Source organism: Sinocyclocheilus rhinocerous, unplaced genomic scaffold (assembly GCF_001515625.1).
Source record: "Sinocyclocheilus rhinocerous isolate Xijiao unplaced genomic scaffold, SAMN03320098_v1.1 scaffold358, whole genome shotgun sequence".
Taxonomy (NCBI): domain Eukaryota; kingdom Metazoa; phylum Chordata; class Actinopteri; order Cypriniformes; family Cyprinidae; genus Sinocyclocheilus; species Sinocyclocheilus rhinocerous.
In genome coordinates, this window is record NW_015650700.1 from 436,404 (window position 1) to 456,013 (window position 19,610).

Genomic DNA, 19,610 nt, shown 5'->3' on the forward strand with positions numbered 1-19,610 from the left:
TACCGTCGAGTTTGTTCCAAATCTGTATGAATTTCTTTCTTTCTGCTGGACCCCACTGACTTCCATAGTATGGAGAGAGAGAAAAGAAAAGAAAAGAAAAACTATGGAAATCATCAACGAGGACCATCAGCTGTTTGGTTGCCCATATTCTTCAAAATGCCTTCTTTTGTGCTCAGCAGAAGAAAAAACATTTACTGTATACAGCTTTGGAGCAAGTGGAGAGTGAGTAAATGATGACAGAATTGTCTTTTTTTCTTTGAACTATGCCTTCTGTAGTGCTTTACGCAATTATTTATATATATATATATAACCATTAAATAACTAAAAATGCTGCAGATGTGCTGCTATAAAGTAACTTACACAGGACGTTCCCTAAAATGTATTTTCAGTTTTTTTAATAACCATTAAATAATAACAAAAAATTTCCCTAATTGTTATTTTCCGTTTTTATATTTATAAACAAGTAACCAACCTTCCCTTTAAAACATCGCAGATATTTTTGTGTGACACATAGACTTAAACCCTGTAAGATGTCAGTAATGTGAATGGGAAAAAGCAAATGGGGTTATTAGGTCAGGAGTCACATTCCCTTGTCATCGTCATGATTATTAAGCATTTTGCATTGTCATAATGTCTGTTAGCTGCCACTAGCTCTAACGCCCATTATGTTTACTTGGTGAACTTGAAAGTCTAACCGTAAAGGAATAGTTCACCCAAAAATGAAAATTCTGTCATTATTTACTTACCGTCGAGTTTGTTCCAAATCTGTATGAATTTCTTTCTTTCTGCTGGACCCCACTGACTTCCATAGTATGGAGAGAGAGAAAAGAAAAGAAAAGAAAAACTATGGAAATCATCAACGAGGACCATCAGCTGTTTGGTTGCCCATATTCTTCAAAATGCCTTCTTTTGTGCTCAGCAGAAGAAAAAACATTTACTGTATACAGCTTTGGAGCAAGTGGAGAGTGAGTAAATGATGACAGAATTGTCTTTTTTTGTTTGAACTATGCCTTCTGTAGTGCTTTACGCAGTTATTTCTGTGCCACTAGCTGCACCAAACGGAAATGCAAAAAAAATGTCTTTCATTAGTTGGACAAACAGGTATGAATTGAGGAAATATGTCTCTCTCTCTCTCTCTCTCTCTCTTTTCTCTCTCTTTTTTCAAATATTCTGAAGAGTAATCATTGGTAGCCATTGACTTCCGTATATTTTTTCATACTATGGAAGTCAATGGCTACCGTCAATGGCTATTTGATTTTGTGTCCAACAGAAGAAAGGAAAGCACAGGTTTGGAGCAAGTGGAGGGTGAGTAAATGATGACAGAATTGTCTTTTTTTGTTTGAACTATGCCTTCTGTAGTGCTTTACGCAGTTATTTCTGTGCCACTAGCTGCACCAAACGGAAATGCAAAAAAAATGTCTTTCATTAGTTGGACAAACAGGTATGAATTGAGGAAATATGTCTCTCTCTCTCTCTCTCTCTCTCTTCTCTCTTCATTTTCAAAATAGATTCCAAGAAAAATGTCAACAGCAACATTTCTTAAGAAGCTTTAATAAATATGCAGAGGTTTATTATCTGACAACATGTATTACAGTATGTATATTGTGAACAATCCATTGATTTACCTTAAATAATCAATATCTTATTAAAGTAATAAATCAGTAGTGTGTCCAGTTGTCACATTTTTTCCTATCATACAATGTGTTCTATAACCAGAATATAAAAAAATCATGAACCATCAGGAAACGGAGCAGATTTTATACTTGTCTAGACGGTTCAGGCCCAACCTTTTTTCACAATTATTTATTCTCTCGGTTTACAAAATATGCCACCAGTGTAAATCCTTTTACGCCCTATTCAGTGTTCTTCACATCATCACCCAAATCATCCTAGTGTCTGTTTTTGTATTTTTTTTTTCAGTGTAAACGGAGTCAAACAGGGTCACCCTTCTCCCTGTGGCCTAATGATTAAGAACTAAGGACATTGTTCTCAGTCATCCCTCCTGCCAGCAACCCTGCTTATAATTAACTTGCTTGATTTTCCAAGAGCCAGCAGCGCTTTGTTGGTGTATTACATGATTAAATAAACTACCTGATAGTTGTAGGTGAAATGTTCAAACCTGGCTTTCTCAAGGTATCTATGTAATCTATGCTCCCTTGTGTATTATCCTACATAAATATGAACTACAAGCTCATATGTCTGCAGTGCAATAAGAACGGCATCATTGGAGAATAATGCTGTAATAAGTATCCGCAGGCTTTTTTTAAAGGATATTTCATTGTTTGGTGATCAAAGGACAATGTCTAATATATGTGGACAGTTTGCAATGTTGCAATTACCCCATTTTGCACATTAAGTGACTAATCAAATCATAACCGTAGAATTGGCCCCACTTGGAAAATAATTTCCCAATGAAAATTATGACTGTAACCTGTATTGTTTGTATGCATTTCCTTTTCCATAAACCTCCAAGACAAATCTCTCTCACTTTTCCTGTTCCCACAACCTATGAACCATCTTTGAAATGCATCCATCTTTAGTTGTTTTCAAATCGCTTCAATTTTAAACACAGTGGCTTATAGAAATAAATGTTAATTTGTATGCATAATTGAACTTTGTCATTTTCTATGTTGTGATTTTACATTCAACATTTCCGAGATTGCCATGAACTGACAATTAATGTTGGCATCTGTGAGAAAAGTTGACTTTGAACAAACAGCAAGATAAAAATTTGCACTTTTCCCCACTATCACTCGCTGCTTATATACTAATCGGTGCGGACGATACAGAGCTGGCCCTCGACTCCCGTGTTTTGCGTGTGGGGATGGTGACAACACAACATGAGATACCAACCGTTGCCTCTGGCAATTCGTCATCCTCAGTCCATTCATTAATATCGGGGTTATACACCTGAATACATTTTTTGTACTTCTTCTCAATCTCATTCCAGCCACCCAGGAGGTGAATCTTATTATTCAAGGTGGCAGCACCAGCTGTGCTCACTCCTGTGAGCAAGGGGGCGACGTAGCTCCACTGGCCGGAGTGAGGGTTGTAACATTCAACTGGCAAGACGTCCACCCTCTCGCCACGTCCGCCCAGTTGGCTGCCGCCGAGAACGTAGGCGCGATCTCCGACGCTCACTGAACAGTGCCACCCTCTCGGGGTGCTCAGGCTGTTCTTATCCTGCCAGCTATCGGTGGAAGGGTCGTAAGAACATACAGCACGAGAGTAGGCGTTGTTAATGTAACCACCACTAACCAAGATCTTGCCATCAATTACTGTGCTAGCGTGGCAACATCTAGGGACTTCCATTGCCGCTTTCATTTGCCATTGGTTAGAGGATGGAACATAGCACTCAACAGACGCCTGGCAGCCGTCAGAATTACGCCCCCCTACAGCGAACAGGAGACCATTGAAGGTGTTGAGGCTGAAATGAGTGCGCTTTTGAATCATGTTTGCCAGGTGGATCCACGTGTTGAATCGGGGGTCATATCTAATAAGGGAAATACTTGTAAGTGATGCATCGCTTCGGAAAAAATACATGCCAATGGACTTTTGACAATAAAGCCTTCTGAAAGGGATAGTTCACCCAAAAATGAAAATTTGCTGTTAATTTACTAACCCTCAGGCCATCCAAAATCTAGGTGACTTTTTTTCCCCTCAGTAGAACAGTAAAGGAGATTTTTAGGTGAAACTGCTGTCCTTGGCGATTCATACACTGCACATCTGTGGCTGCCGGTTTTTGAGTCTCAAAAAAAAACACAGAGAGGACCAAATCAATACCCGTGGCTCCTGACAATACACTGGGGTCCTATGAAGCGAAACGATCGGTCTGTGCAAGAAACTGAACATTATTCATTTACAACATTATTACCTTTAATCCACAGCCTGGGCAAACGGTTCTCAGCATGTTCACGACTGTCTGGAGCGCGATCTTCGCATACTCACAAGTAAGCTGATGATGCTGTTTGTTTACAATGGAGAGTGAGGACTTGTATGCAGAGCTTCACCAGCAGTACCAGTGTCTAAATCTCACTACATAAAATTTACAGTGGTTGATGATTTCGATCTGAAAGAGGAATGACATGGAATTTTATGCACAGCCCTACTTGTTTAAACCAGAATATTCCGACTACGAACTGGGAGAGACGGATGACGCAGTGGCATCAGCGGCACAACCACCACAAGCCTCAGTGAGACCGAAGACTCTTCAGTAGCCCCTCACTGCAGAACAAGATCCAGGGGGCGGGGTTGGATCCACATCTTGGGGGTGGAGATTGGTAGGTTTAGGGATGGAGATGGGTGGGTTTAGGGATCAGGGGGTGGAGACGTGTAGGTTTAGGTATATGTAAGGTGGGAGGAGTTGGATCTGGATCCAACCATGCCCCCTGGATCTCGAGTTCTGCAGTGAGGACCATCTCGGACTCTTGAGACGTGTTGGTGTTTCTGTTCTAAGTGTCATGCAATGACAACAGAGGTAGAATCGATCTGGATTAGACGTCAGAAATCTGTGAAAAGTCAAACTTCCCGAATGGGATCACGCATGCGAACTTAATCTTTTTTTAAAATTGGTTCCAGCATCCAGGATAAGCACAGGTAAGTACCATTTGACGGAAACTCAAACACACACGTCCTCACTCTCCATTGTAAACAAACAGCGTCATCAGTTTATGTGTGAGTTTGCGCCCACGCTTACTTCATTATGTGAGAAAGTTTGCACTCCAGACAGTCGTTATTGCAATAAGAACCAGTTGCCAGGTTGTGGATTAAAGTTAATAATGTTGTAAATAATGCTAATTTTCTTGCACAGACCAATTGTTTCACTTCATAGGACCTCAATGTATCATCAGGAGCCGCAGGTATTGATTTGGTCTTCTCTGTATATGTTTTTGACTCAAAAACCGGCAGCCACAGATGTGCATTTTATGAATCGCCAAGGGCAACAGTTTCACCTAAAACTCTTCTTTACTGTTCTACTGAAGAAACAAGTTACCTACATCTTCAATGGCCTGAGGGTGAGTAAATTAACAGCAAATTTTCATTTTTTTTTTGGTGAACTATCCTTTTAAAGTAAGGACATCGGATCTTACCTGATAAAATTGCTGACGGCATGTTTTGCTTGGTTCCTAGCATCATTCTGGTCTTCACCACCAGCTACGTAAAGGAAGCCATCCAAAACAGCCACACACTGATTGAAGCTCTTCGCGGGCATCTCCGTCAGCTTGTTCCAGACACTATCCTCATCTCTGTAGAGAATGTCCTTGCTGAGAGATTTTTCGGTTAGGGCAGGCCGGCCTCCCACCGTGAGCAGCACTCGTTGGCCTCCACGGACCTTGGTTCTTCTGGATTGCAGGATGTTCTGCTGGAATGGCAGCAGGTGATAATTCATGGCATCGACCAACAGACGGTGGCACTCAGCATCTTGCATCATCCTGGGAACGATCTGCACGTGACTAACAAGGTCCTGGGGTGAGATGGTTCCAAAGCGGATGTTGCACAGCAGATCAGGAGCATACTTCAACCTCTTCTCATCGAAGTCTAACCACTTCATTGCGATCTGAAAAGTTGTGAGCTCAGAGGGCAACTGGAGCGAGTCATCTGTGAGAAATTCGCTGATCTGCTCGTAGGTGAGCTTTAAGAACTGTTCCATTTCGGAGAACTCGATGAAGTTCTCCCGCATGAACTTCTGCGCAGCCTCTTTCGTCTCTTTCAGACTGTACGTGTCGGCGATGTTGACAACATACATGCAGTTCTCCACGCTGATCTCCCGCATCAAGAACTCGCTGCACATCTTCACCAGAGAATGGATCTGCAACAGCATGGCTGCTGATATCGTGCTACCAATGGTGTACAAAGACAGGGTCAGTTTTCCAGAATAGGTGTATGTGATGACTGTAGCCAGACCGACTGGGGACAAATCACTGAGCTCAATCTTCTTGAGGGCTGGATCCTTCCTGAGCATGTTTTGGATGTACTCACTGCAGGAAGCCATCACAACCTTGTGAACGTCAAAGGATTTGGACTTGGTTGCTACAGTCAGATCACAGAGGAAGCTGTCTTGCCTCATGTGGCCAAGACCCTCCAAGAGGTTGGGTGCATAGACGGGGTCAGTGACCTCTGTTGAGATACAACTAAAACCATTTCCCCCTTCCAGGAGAGTGTTGAGCCCATTGATTTTGTTGGTGGAACTGTCCTCTACCAGAATTGTTATCTCATTTATGTCAGCTTTGTTCTTCTTAGCGGCCTTGTTCTTTTTGGGTGCCATGACTGTAATGTTGGGTCACAGCCAAGACCTAAAAGGAATTTTGACAAAATATGAATACATTATGAGTGTGTACAGACAAATCTGAACAAATCTTATACTCTTGACCTGTTAATTAATATGTGGGAGGCGACTGCTTTCTACATTTACAATCATTGACAGCTTACATTAACAAACTTATTAAATCTTGACAAAATATACACCAATTGAAAGATCTAAAACTTAAAGTTCAACATATGATTGTAACGATGTATATCTATTAGTGACCATCATTTATATATATATATATATATAAAATATATTCTTGAAAAAACATAAAAAATGACCATATAAAAATGGCAGGTTCCCCTAAATGTGTATAGTGGTTGCTGTCCGGCTCTAAAACAATGTATGCAACATTTTAATACCGAGCAAGAAATCTTTCATTTTACAATGCTCTATGTATCATTAATTTAGCAAATTAGCATAACATTTCACAAGTGTTTTCAGCAACAAAACAACACATGCTCAGACTGAACCAGTCCTCTTAAGTCTGTAGTGTAGTGACGCAGTCTTTTCTCATATTTCAAAACCACGTGTGGTGTTGCTTAACTTTTAGGGTCACTCTAACAAGCAAAAAAAATAAAAAAAATAAAAAAGTAATCTCAGAAGTGCAAAGCTTTATAATAATACCCTTTAAAATAAATAAAATAAACACTTAAGAGTTGTTATCGCAGCATATCACCTCGGCATTCCCCTCTTTGCATCTGTCACAAGTTATCACAACTAGGCCAAGAATAGAAAGGCAGTGTACCATTGCTCCAAGGTTCCTTTTATAGACCCCAAGTCATTTAAACCCATCTGTCCTTTCAGTATTTCAGAACTAAAACATATAACTTAATTTGTAGGGAAATATTATTTTGTTAAAATGTTACAGTAAACAAATTCATACTACTAGGGTCTGTCTTTGTACCACGCTCTCTCTCTCTCTCACACACACACACACACACACACACATACATATATAGATATAGTTTGTTTGAAAAGAGGCTTCAGTCAGAACAAAACGTAGGCTACAGCCTGATAAAACATAAGAAACTTTTTCCACTAACAAGTCTCATTTAAGTCCACTAACAACTTTCATTTATACTTAGGCAAAAACAGAACCCAATACAGTGACCTGAAGTTTTTGTTAAACTAAGGTGCTGTAATGAACCACCGAACACTTTTTTTGTGTGTGTAAAGACAAGTATAACGCGCTTACCGATGTCGAGATGAAGTAGGCGGAGGAGAAGGACAGACTTGCACCTCTAAATTGGTGTGCAGAAGAGACAGAGGAACGTAAGAGGTCCGAATAGAGCCGATTAACTCCTCCTCTCTCCTGCTCGAACTATAGTAGAAGAGGTGATTGCGCAAACAGTGTGGTACGTGGTGCTCCGTTATTTCACCAATAGGTCATAATTAAACTACCAGTTTGGCGTGAACCGCTTTTGATGTAGTCTGATTCTGTCATGCGGGTAAGACAACCATGAAAACACATGAAGGAAAAAGGCACACAGGACGAGTGTATACAGATGAACTGAACTGCAGTTCATGAACTCAGGCGTCTCCACACTCTTAAAAATAAAGGTTTAAAAAAAACTTACTGCAGTTATATAAAGCATCCTGAAATCCTTAAAAAAACACAAGTGACGTTTTCTAGATCATGTTAGCCTACCTTATAGGCTATCCTTTCCTTTTGTTTCTTTTTTTTTTTTTACTTCACTTACGTTATTCGTTAAAACTAGGCCTACTATATAAAATTTTCCAATTTAAATTATTAAACTAAACTAATTCCAATATCACATTAAAAATTACATGATAAAAAGCAACATTTTAAACTGGGATTCCGAATGGTCAGGTATAATGGACTTATAGCAGCCATGACGGCTCTACACAAGCAGACGCATCTGACCAGCATCTGTCGGAGGCTACATAGATTAACAATTAAACGCAGTCAGTAGGATATGCGTTTTGTCTTTTCATTGTGCTGCAGATTTGATCAAAGTTGTAACTAATTGCTTACATTCAGGCATCAGTGTTCAAAAGTGCGACTGCTTGCTTTTGTGGAGTGTTTGAGATTGCACGCCCTGCGATGAGTCTTCATTTGTCAAACAGCTTGTGTGAAATGATTCTGAGAAGACCTTTCCGACAAGGTAAAAGTAAAACACCTTCTTATATCGTCTCCGCCCATATAAAGGTGACGGGGAAAAAACAAATATGGCGAGACTTCAGTAAGTGCAGGACAGGCGCATGTGAGGAGGTGACATGGCCGCAGCTGATGTGAAAAAGGTTTTGCAATTAAAACATCAGCTGAAAGAATCCTGTGAAGGACACACGGTAGGACGCCGTCTATCGCTGTGTAATGGTCAACAACAAAAAAGTTTGGTATCGTTTTACACACATAATGTGAACAGGCTAAAAGATAAAACCGCAGGCGCGAGATAACCCAAGGATTAACACAGTGACTTTAAGCTTTAAGTCAAACGTCCAGTTGCATAGACGTTTTCTCTGGCAAGAACCTTATTAAACAACTTAAAATAAGACTTGTGAATTCTGTCACCCAGACAAAACTTAAGCATGTTTTTAAGTAACTGGTAGCAGGCGAACACATAGGCTACATTCAAACAATAGTCAACTAAATAATAAACATTTTTAACTGAAAGGTTGAACTGTGTTAAGTAATCAGATGCATTCTTTTTTTAAAATATAATTGTTTATAATTGTTTAACTGTTTAAATTTCACCGAAAAGCCATTAAATAACCTATAAGATTGGTAATATAAGTGTGACAACTAGCCCCGGTCTCCCCTACTTAAGCCTAAAGTTGAATTTAAATTAATGGTTTGATATGTATTTATTTATACTCTTTACACAGAAAAAAAAAAGATGGTGTACTGTGAATAGAAGTTATTAAACAACTTAAAATAAGACTTTTGTGAATTCTGTCACCCAGACAAAACTTAAGCATGTTTTTAAGTAACTGGTAGCAGGCGAACACATAGGCTACATTCAAACAATAGTCAACTAAATAATAAACATTTTTAACTGAAAGGTTGAACTGTGTTAAGTAATCAGATGCATTCTTTTTTTAAAATATAATTGTTTATAATTGTTTAACTGTTTAAATTTCACCGAAAAGCCATTAAATAACCTATAAGATTGGTAATATAAGTGTGACAACTAGCCCCGGTCTCCCCTACTTAAGCCTAAAGTTGAATTTAAATTAATGGTTTGATATGTATTTATTTATACTCTTTACACAGAAAAAAAAAAGATGGTGTACTGTGAATAGAAAATGTAGTATGTCAGCAGCTGTTGACAGGAAGGCGGGAGGTGTTGGGGGGGTAGGCACTTGAGAGGGGGGTTTTCTAAAAATAACACTGCAGTTGTCTCATGTTGGCTGTCTGTCAGTTTAGGCCGTGAAGGGGCAATGTGGCAGTTGATTAAACTTAACATGCAATGTGTTGGTGAATTTGTAGTGCAGTATTAAAGTACTATTTTGTTTGATGTGACTGCACAATGCATTAACCTCTACTGCACACGCACAGTATCTTGTATTTTACAACCGGTGGGTGGTTGTCATTTTATTGCCCATTTATAGTACCTCAGCTGAGGTTTCCCTATACATAGAGCCTGACCAGTGCGCTCGCTCAGCAAATTCACATTTCTAAACAGCCACGTGGAAATGGGTGGGGCATGAAGATTTATAATTCTGTTCTATATGTGATACCCACAACATATGGGGTATTTTCAGTAACATTAGATCATATTAATCAATGTTTGAAATGGCATCTACAGAAATTTGTATTTGATTCTACATACATGTCTTTAACTTTCATTTTATGGACCGTGGTGGAATAACACTTCATTTCCTAGAGTGCTCTAATTTACTAAGTTTACAAAGTGGAACCAAACAACATGAAGCAGGTTTGCAAGATGGTAATCTTAAACAGAAGTTCTAACGAGTTATGTACTTGCCAATTTTGTTGAAACGCCTGCAACCACAGCAATTTGTGCTTGGATGATTGCTTCAGTTGTTTTGACGATACTGAATTCAGTAAATTTTTCCTTGTATTGTAGTTCCATTTCAACAAAGAGGCAGTTTTTGCCCAAACCTGGTAACAAGCAAATTATTTATTTGGCTTCGATTATTTAATTGAACCTGTTCTGTTTCAGCTGCTGAAAATCTTGAAGAAACTTGAAGTATTGGACATTACACTTGAAATTCTCACTGTAAGAGATTGTTGTAATTAAAAAAAAAAAAAATTTTCAGTTATACTTAGTGAAATATTTTCCTCTCGAGCCTTCAATATTCATATTTTGTTTGTAGGAAACAGGAATTGGAAAAGTCGTCAACTCCATTCGGAAACATGATGAGGCTGGAAAGGTGGCAAAAATATTGGTGAATCGATGGAAAACGCTTGTTCCAAAAGACTCTGCAAGGTATCATCTGGTCCTACAAATCTGTGATTGAAAACAAATTTATTTTTATTTGCATTTGAGATATTATCTTTTTCATACTGTACTCCTAGTCTCCACTTTTTTTTTTTAATTGCAGTTCGATTGGGGGAAAGCCTGATGACTGCCTAACCCAAAATGAACAGCTTCATAAAGAAGTTCAAGAAAGGAGTAAACATGAAAACAGCCAGCTTTCAGAGACTACCAATTCTAGAAAGAAGCCAAAAATGGAGAATACCAGTACTGAAAAGAAAATGTCAGAGAATGTTGACATTAAATGCAAAATCAAGCCCAGTAAATCCAAAATCGACTTGAAAGGTGAAAAAAAGGATGAGCCAAAAAAAGATTCAAGTGTAAATCAGGGCTCATGGAGTCACAGCTCTGGTCACGGCAAGGAAACGACAACTGGCGAGCATGCAAAACATGAAAGCAAAAAGACTGCAAAGGTTTCTGGCATAAGAAAAAAAAAGAATACGAAACTTGAAAAATCTTTGAAAAGACCTGAAGCAATGCAAAAGCAGCGAGAGAAGAGTGGAGATGCATGCAAGAAAGAAAAGACTGAGAAGGCCAAAGACAAATTAGTAAAAATGGAGACTGTCAAACAGGCTGAGGATGGCTGTGAAACACCTTCCATGTCCTTTGAGGCCTACCTGAGCTATGACCTTGAGCCTCCCAAACGCAAAAAATCCTTCAGTGTTGCTAAGAATCCGAAGAGACTTAAAACTGCCCACAAAGAGAACTCTTGTGTGTCTCTTGTGAAAACAAGCAAGGCAGTGACAGAAGACCCAATGACAACGGTACTCCAAAACCTGCATCGTGTTGCTTGTTGTAGTTTCCCAAATGAAAATGTAGTTCAAAATCTGTATGATGTTCTTTAGTCCATTGAAATTCAGTGAGAATCTTACCCTCTGCTGTAGCTTTCAGATCGAGTCAACAAACAGAGTAACCAATGACGTTTAATGTTGTTGATATCAAACCTGACACATGCCCTAATGTTGTTATTTTTGATTTGAGATTTTGGGACTTTATAGATTTATATAGATTTTCATCATATATAAAAGAGTGGCTAATAAATCAAAAATGTACCTGTTGTATTTCATTGAAGACAAAGTCATACAGGTTTAAAAGATGTGAAATTGAGTAAATGATAACAGATTTTTTTTTTTGAGTGAACTGCAGGTTCCTGAGCGGTCAGTGATGGACTTGCTAAACGTTCCTTTGCCAACCATTTTTCCCGAATGCGAGGACGTTTCTCAGTATCAGTACTTCAGTGAAATGAAAGGTGGGTCAAAGCTTTGCATCTACTGGGTATTTTCATATGTTCTCAAACGTAGCCAAAAGCTTGTTTTTAAAGCTGGACATTGCTATATTAGAAATTCTCTCATTAACTTATTTATTTATTTTCCTAGTGGATAGAAAGGTCATTGATGTCTGTGAAGAGGCCCCGGTCTTCATTGGACAAAGGCTGAATAATAAGATGCAAGTGTACTCTGGAAGTAAGATCACGTACCTGCCAACCATGATGACGCTGTACCAGCAATGCATTCGAACGCTGCAGAACAACATTGACTGTACGTTTCCTGACATTATGGTTTTGCTCTCAACATTATACTTGGTTTTGAAGACATTGGCTGTTTTGCAGCTCTGTATGAAATTGGAGGGGTGCCATTTGAAATTTTGGAACCAGTACTAGAGTGCTGCACGCCTGAACAGCTCCTCCGGATTGAGGAATATAATCCAGTAAGAAGTTAACTCTTGTCTTTAATAGTGAGAATGCTGGAAACAGTGTGTGCCATCTAGATATGGATCTAATCTACCAGTCATATGTTTGAAACATTTAGAGTACATTTTATATTTCTGACACAGGTGTACATTGGGGCGACGGACCACCTGTGGGAGAGACACTGCCAGAAAGACTTCAGAAATTCCTGGCTGGAGGAGTATGAATCCTGGAGAGAGATGTACCGCCGCATGTCAGAGGAGAGGGAGAGAAAACTAAAGCAACTCACAAAGAGCATCGTCTCCGCTCACTCCAAGAAGCCCAAAGGTAATTGGATTTGCCTGTGCTCTGCATTTTCTCATTACTCCTTGTTTCTTACTTGCACATGTTAAAAGAATAGTTCACCCAAAAATGAAAATTTGCTGAAATTTTGTTCCTTCATGGGAACAGATTTGGAGAAATGTAGCATTACATCACTCACTCACCAATGGATGCTCTGCAGTGAATGGATGCCGTCAGAATGAGAGTCCAAACAGATGATTAAAAACATTACAATAATCCACAAGTAATCCACACCATCCAGTCCATGAATTAATCTTTTGTGAAACCAAAAGCTGCGTGTTTGTAAGAAACAAATCCGTCATTAAGGCATTTTAACTTTAAACCATTGCTTTTGGCCAAAATACGAGTCCATAATAATGCTTCATCCAGTGAAAAAGTCCATCCCATGTCACCCTCTATTATGGACAGAGGACTCCTATTTCAGCTGGAAGCAATGGTTTAAAGTAAAAATCATTGTGAAAGCAGCTTTTCACTTCACAATAGGTTAACTGATTACATGTGGGCTATTGTGATGTTTTGTAGGCTGTTTGGACTCTCATTCAGATGGCACCCATTCACTGCAGAAGATCCATTGGTGAAGTAATGATAAATGCTAAATTTTGTCATATGAAGATTAGTGGTCGACCGATATTGTTTTTTTGTCAGCCGATGCCGATATCTTGGAAAGCAGGGTGGCCGATATAAAGCAGATATAATTGTATTTATTTTAATTAATATTTAAGAAATTTGAAATCATTTGAAAATGGATTAAAAAATAAATTTGTAAAATAAACATACTTCTACTTTAGATGACAAAGTATTTTCCACAAATAAATAAATATTAAATAAAAATATAATTAAAAAGGAAGTAAACTGTAACCAACAGAGCACTCAGTATTCTGGGTAGTTTGTGTGCATTGGGAATCATATTTTTTCAAATAAAGCCAAGGTAACACTCATTTTACATAAAGCACACAGTGAAAATGACATGATTATGACGGTGGGCAAATGCATAAAGCGCAGCATAATTTGAAATCACAAATTTAATGTTTAAAGCATTCAATTTGCACGGACCGAAAGTCACGCATAGAGCACATGCAGGTCACATGCACACTTCACAAGATCTCACAACTGGATTCAACTTAGTTTGCAAGGTTTGTGAAATTAAATTTTCATTAGCCATCCAAAGATTTGTTTACATTATGTAAATGCATATTTGCTGAATGCTGACGGCAAACGAGAAAGTATTATAATGTTTGCCTTTTATATTACTAATAATATAAAAGCAATCGTTATAATACTTTTTGTATACATTTTAATTCCTTTGTTTAACAGTTCTATCGGCTTATTAGACAGACTTCTATCCGTATTAGACAGAACTGTTAACGACGACGGCGAACAAGATGGAAAATGTGAGCACTGTGTGCTCAGGCACTGCCACTCTCAGCGCCGTCAAAATAAAAGTCCCGCCTCGAAAAATATCGGCCGATATATCGGTCGACCACTAATGAAGATACAAATTAATTTACATCTTGGATGTCCTGGGGGACAGCAAATCTTCATTTTTGGGTCAACTATTCTTTTAATGTCCCAAAGCAGCTCTGACCACTGATATCCCAATGTGCCCGGTATAAATTATATTAAATATCTACTGCTCTACAATGTCATGCTGCCCAGTGCTAGCTTGTAGTACAGCCGATTTGGGTTCCAGCTTTAAGGTTGCTTCTTCCTACAGTAGATAGACAGCTGATGTCTAATTCTACTGTCTAAGGCAGTACTTTAGACCGACTATTGGGAGATGATTTGTAAGTCTAGTCTGTAAGCCTTATCTTTAAGTGTTTCTCCAGAGCGGGAGCAGTTGTTTGTTTGGTGAGTTGAGCTTGAAGGCTCATAAATGCAGTTGTCCTCTGTGGTAATATGGCTCTAACCATCTGTCTGCTCAGACTATGAATAGATTTAGAGCGCAACTGACTTTGGGGTTAATGGCAGAACTGGAGTAGATGGATACTGATGGATTCTAATGCCTTCAAACCTTCTTGTGCAACTTCGTTAACCATCAAGATGTTCATTTTTGGCTCATTTAATTCTCTGCTTAACCTTCTAAATAATTTTTAGCATAGATGTGCAGTTTTCTTGCAATTGATTTTAGCATTTTGACTTAATTCTGCTTATATTCACTGGATGTTGAATTAAAATTTTACTGAAGTGACAGGAAGTGGAATGTACTGTGCTCATGTACTCAACAGAAAACTCAGAGCTGTGTTCCTTTTTTATTCTTGATCTATATACATGCATCCAACTGTAAAAGTCTCTTTGCCCTTAATGTAGATTACCATATTGAACACTTTACACTTTATTTGTCATTTTAAATGATGCGGTTAGTTTCTAGTTGTGTGTTTTCAATGTGTTTCAGTTGCTTAGTTCCCGGAAAGAATGTTTTACATTTTACATTTACATTTAGTCATTTAGCAGACACTTTTATCCAAAGCGACTTACAAATGAGGACAACAGAAGCAATCAGAAAGGCAATAATATGTAAGTGCTGTGACAAGTCTCAGTTAGCTTAACGCAGTACACGTAGCAAGGTTTTTTGTTATAATAAATAAAAAGTAAAGCAAGGAGATAGAATAGGGAACGTTAGTGCTAGTAAAGACTAATCTTGCAGCCGCATTCTGGATTAGTTGTAGAGGTTTGCTAGAATTGGCTGGAAGACCTGCTAAGAGAGTATTGCAATAGTCCAGCCTGGACAGAACAAGAGCTTGAACAAGGAGTTGTGTAGCATGTTCCGAAAGAAAGGGCCTGATCTTCCTAATGTTGTATAAAGCAAATCTGCAGAACCGGGTAGTTTTATCAATTTGGTCTGAGAAATTCAGCTGATCATCAATCACAACTCCAAGGTTTAGCAAGATAAGTATTGAAGATTTGGAAGCCGCTCTTGCCAGTCTTAGGGCTTCAACAACCGAGAGCAAGGCAGTTTCGGTTGAATGTCCACTTTTGAAGTCAGACTGGTTGCCGTCCAGGAGGTTTTTCTGTGTGAGGAAGTCACAGTGAGACTTGGTTAATCACTCGTTCAAGTGTTTTTGCAATGAAAAGAAGAAGGGTTACTGGTCTCTAGTGGGGTTATCCAAACCTGTTTAAATGCAGAGGGAAAAACACGAGTGTGAAGGGATGTGTTAATGATGTGAGTGAGTGCAGGTACAACTGCAGAAGAAATGGCTTGAAGGAGATGAGATGGAATAGGATCAAGTGGACAAGTAGTAGGATGATTGGAAAAGATTAGTTCGGAGACTTCTGCCTCAGAGAGTGGAGCAGAGAGTGTCAGTAGCACTGTTAGTATCAACTATCAAGTGATGAGAACTGTTTAGGAGGAGGAAGCGAAGATGAAACTGGAAGTCTGCAGCCTGAGGTTTATCTAGGTGGATGTTGAAGTCTCCAAGCATAACTAGAGGAGTATCATCCTCAGGAAAGGTTGAGAGCAACACATCTAAATCTTCCAAGAAGTTACCTAGTGGTCCTGGGGGTCGATAAACAACTACAAAATGGATTTTAAGAGGGTGGGTGATAGTAACTGAATGAGATTACCAGTACCTCCACCTCTTCCAGTCAAACGGGGGGAGTGGGAAAATGAGAAATTATTGGAGAGGGCTGCAGGTGTAGCAGTGTCCTCTGGTTTGATCCTGGTCTCTGTCAGGGCCATGAGGTTTAGGCTTAAATGGCTAGAAATAGATGCTTTTTTGGGTTTTTTTGTTTACCGCAGACTGGCAATTCCAGAGACTGATAGAAAAAGAAAGTAGTGTATTAGCAGACATAGGCAAAATTAGCAGGTTGTCAGGATTGTGCTGCCTACAGTGTGTGACGCCTGGTTTGTGAGTGGTAGTTATAGTAGAGATTGGAAAACATCTGTCATAAAAACTGAAACGGAAGTGAAACAAGTTGTAGGAAAGAGGACGAATAAAATGATACTTATGTCCCTTGTCGGTATGCTTGCTCGGTGGAGTCGCACAGGTATAGTCGCTGGTCTTTACACTCTTCGGTCTTCACATAAGGGCTGCTGACAAACCTTTTCTATACCCGTCTGACAAAACTGAAATTGAATTCAGCTGGACATGCTTTACTGTTTATCACAACAAAGGGCCAAGCAAGCGCACGAAACTGACAAGGTACATGATACAGCACGAGACCAAACGTGACGTTTTAAAATCTGAACCATGTATGTGTGTATGTATTTATTTATTTGGAAGAAGAAATATGTAGAATATAACTGTGTCCAGTGTTTTCTAAATTGAATGGTTGAATGGAACATTAAGCTTTAATCCAAGCAGATTCAAGAAACAGTGACTCAAAAATTAGGCAATACCATTTCACAGTTTCTCCTCACACAGAGGTGTATAGCAGATATTTCATCATAATACAAAGCCTTGGCGTTGATATAAAAATGTTTGTGGAAGTACATATTACCCCATATAATGCTGTATATAGCCCTATTTGGACAGTAGTTTTTTCTCATGGGGATGTAAGGAAATTTCTACATTTACAGGGACTAATCTATGATTTTATTGCCATCCAAATCCAAAATGTCAGTGTTTTTTTTTCTCCCACCACCCCAACAGCTTTAACTGCGCTCTCACACTTTGCTTTGAAACTCTGTTGACGCCTAAGTTGCACTTACTGTTTTGTGCTTTTGTTTTTCTCTTTTAGGTAGGCAGGTGAAAATGGCGTTTATCCACTCAGCTGCTAAGCCACCTAGAAATGTGAGGATCCAACAGGAGATTCACGGCACAGCCGGCCCCGTGACACTACCTCACCCAACAGTCAGACCCAGGTCAGTTCAGACCAGATTAGGCTGGAAGGGCCACAATCAGCCCTTTTGGTGAAAGAGCCAGCTGTGTGTACTTGCATCACAGTTATAGAATTAACAAAACAACTGAGTAAATATCATCATGCAGTGTAAGAAAAAAATCAGTAGAAAAATGGGAAAGGTACTTTTCTGCAGGGACATTTGTTATAGTAATTGTTTACCCAAAAACAAAAAAATTACCCAGGCCATCTAAGATGTAGATTGGTTTGTTTCTTCATCAGAACAGATTTGGAGAAATGCAGCATTCCATCACTTGCTCACCAGTGTGAGCAAGTGATGTAATGCTAAATTTCTCCAAATCTGTTTCGATGAAGAAACAAACTCATTTACATCTTGTATAGCCAGAGGATGAGCACGTTGTCAGCAATTTTTCATTTCTATTTACGGACATTTCCTTTTAACCCTAAAATGCAACACAATGCATTTGTCAAAAATCAATATGGAAAATTCCTTCATATGAGTATAGTTCATTGGACATTTTTTAGCGAGTGGAAAATAAGTGATCTTGATATAACTCCATTTCAGTGAACTGAAAACAAAGGGTTTTTCCTCCTCCATTGTCACTGAATAGTCACTGTGCAGACAAATATCATTCAAAGAAAATCTATCACTCCACCCCACAGTAGTGTGAAACCCAGTGAGAATCGGGGAAGATCTGGCTTCAGTGAGCCTTCAAAACCCTCCATGAACAACTCTGGCCAAGCCCAAGACCCCAGAAAGTTTAAAAGTGAGTTTTCACATGTAATCAATTGTGCCTCTAAATACCACACTTTACTCAGCAGTTGTCAATCTGTATTCCAATAATTATAGTATTTGTAATTGTAATAGTAGCTCAAAACAGCACAATATTAGCATCTGCTAGTTTATCTGGTTTGCATATTTGAGTGAGAGACCTTTATCACACATTTCCAACAGTTAAACCACTGTAACGGTAAAGCTGTTTGACATCAGATTTTATTTACAGCTTTATTTATACAATTCTAGAGCAGTTTTTATTTTAATTAAAATTTGTATTTATTTTAAATCATTAGATTACATGTTTTATAAGAGTTGCTTCCAAATGCTCTAATTGTTTTGCTCAGTGATTTTGCTTGTTTTTTTGTAAGTGTTTGTCTTGTATGTTCACAGGAGTGGCGCCCATGATGGCAAAGTCCCTGAAGGCCTTTAAAAAGCAGCTTAGTCGCAGATGAATTTAGGAGATTACATTGAAAATATACCACCCCTCGCCCACCCTTATGGTTTAAATAGTTTAGAGAGTTCCCCCCCCCCCTCGATTGTAATTTGTAATTCCACAAGATGCTTACAGGATTGATGAAATTTGATCAACTTCATACTTATTTGTATGAACAATAATTGCACTTTAAAATCAAGCTGTCTCTTTGTATTGACTTTTTTTTTCTATCAAGACAGACACCGTATGAATTCTGAAATTAAAACTATAATAACCACAAAATATGTTGTTTGCTATGGTGCTTGTGTCATGTGTACTATCGAACCCAAATGCATTTGTCTCCGTCTAGTGGATGTGGGAGGCAATTCAGTTCCCTCCTAGACCAGTGATTCATTCTTAAATGGTGTCAAGTCACCTTTATTTATATAGTGCTTTATACAATACAGATTGTGTCAAAGCAGCTTTACAGTATTAAACAAGAAAATAGTGTGTCAATCCAAGGACAGTATATACACTCAATTTTTCAGTTAAAATCAGATTATCATTGATTCAGTGACGTCATCGTCCAGCTCAGTTCAGTTTAAATAGTATCTGTGCAATCAAGTCGACAATATTGCCAGAAATTAAGTGTCCTCAACTAAGCAAGCCAAAGGCGACAGCGGCAAGGAACCATCTGTGACAGAAATGGAGAAAAAACCTTGAGAGAAACCAGGCTCAGCCTCTTGCCAGACGAAACCAGCATGGTGTGTTTAAATCCAGACTGCAACTGACGACAGAATTTTGTGGAGGACTCATTTGGT

General features: G+C 38.8%; 2 protein-coding genes across 3 annotated transcripts; one reads left to right on the forward strand and one right to left on the reverse strand.

Moving 5' to 3' along the window:
- Positions 1-1,535: 1,535 nt before the first annotated feature.
- Positions 1,536-8,414, reverse strand: LOC107712339 (kelch-like protein 31). Of its 2 annotated transcripts, none has more exons than XM_016517564.1 (3): positions 8,307-8,414; positions 5,091-6,293; positions 1,536-3,493 (listed from the first exon to the last, which is right to left on the reverse strand). In XM_016517564.1, exons 2-3 carry the CDS (start codon positions 6,263-6,265, stop codon positions 2,761-2,763), a joined length of 1,908 nt encoding a protein of 635 aa, XP_016373050.1. In that variant the 5' UTR covers positions 6,266-6,293; positions 8,307-8,414; the 3' UTR covers positions 1,536-2,760. The 2 variants fall into 2 exon arrangements, with proteins under 2 accessions (XP_016373050.1, XP_016373049.1); XM_016517563.1 differs by lacking the exon at positions 8,307-8,414 and adding an exon at positions 7,506-7,791 and having other exon boundaries at positions 2,189-3,493.
- Positions 8,415-8,462: 48 nt separating this feature from the next.
- On the forward strand, positions 8,463-19,174 carry LOC107712341 (transcription elongation factor B polypeptide 3-like). Its single transcript, XM_016517566.1, has 11 exons — positions 8,463-8,620; positions 10,459-10,515; positions 10,613-10,725; positions 10,841-11,537; positions 11,920-12,022; positions 12,150-12,311; positions 12,383-12,480; positions 12,607-12,787; positions 17,480-17,603; positions 18,263-18,366; positions 18,768-19,174. The coding sequence occupies exons 1-11, from the start codon at positions 8,549-8,551 to the stop codon at positions 18,827-18,829; spliced, it is 1,773 nt and encodes a 590-aa protein (XP_016373052.1). The 5' UTR covers positions 8,463-8,548; the 3' UTR covers positions 18,830-19,174.
- Positions 19,175-19,610: the final 436 nt, after the last annotated feature.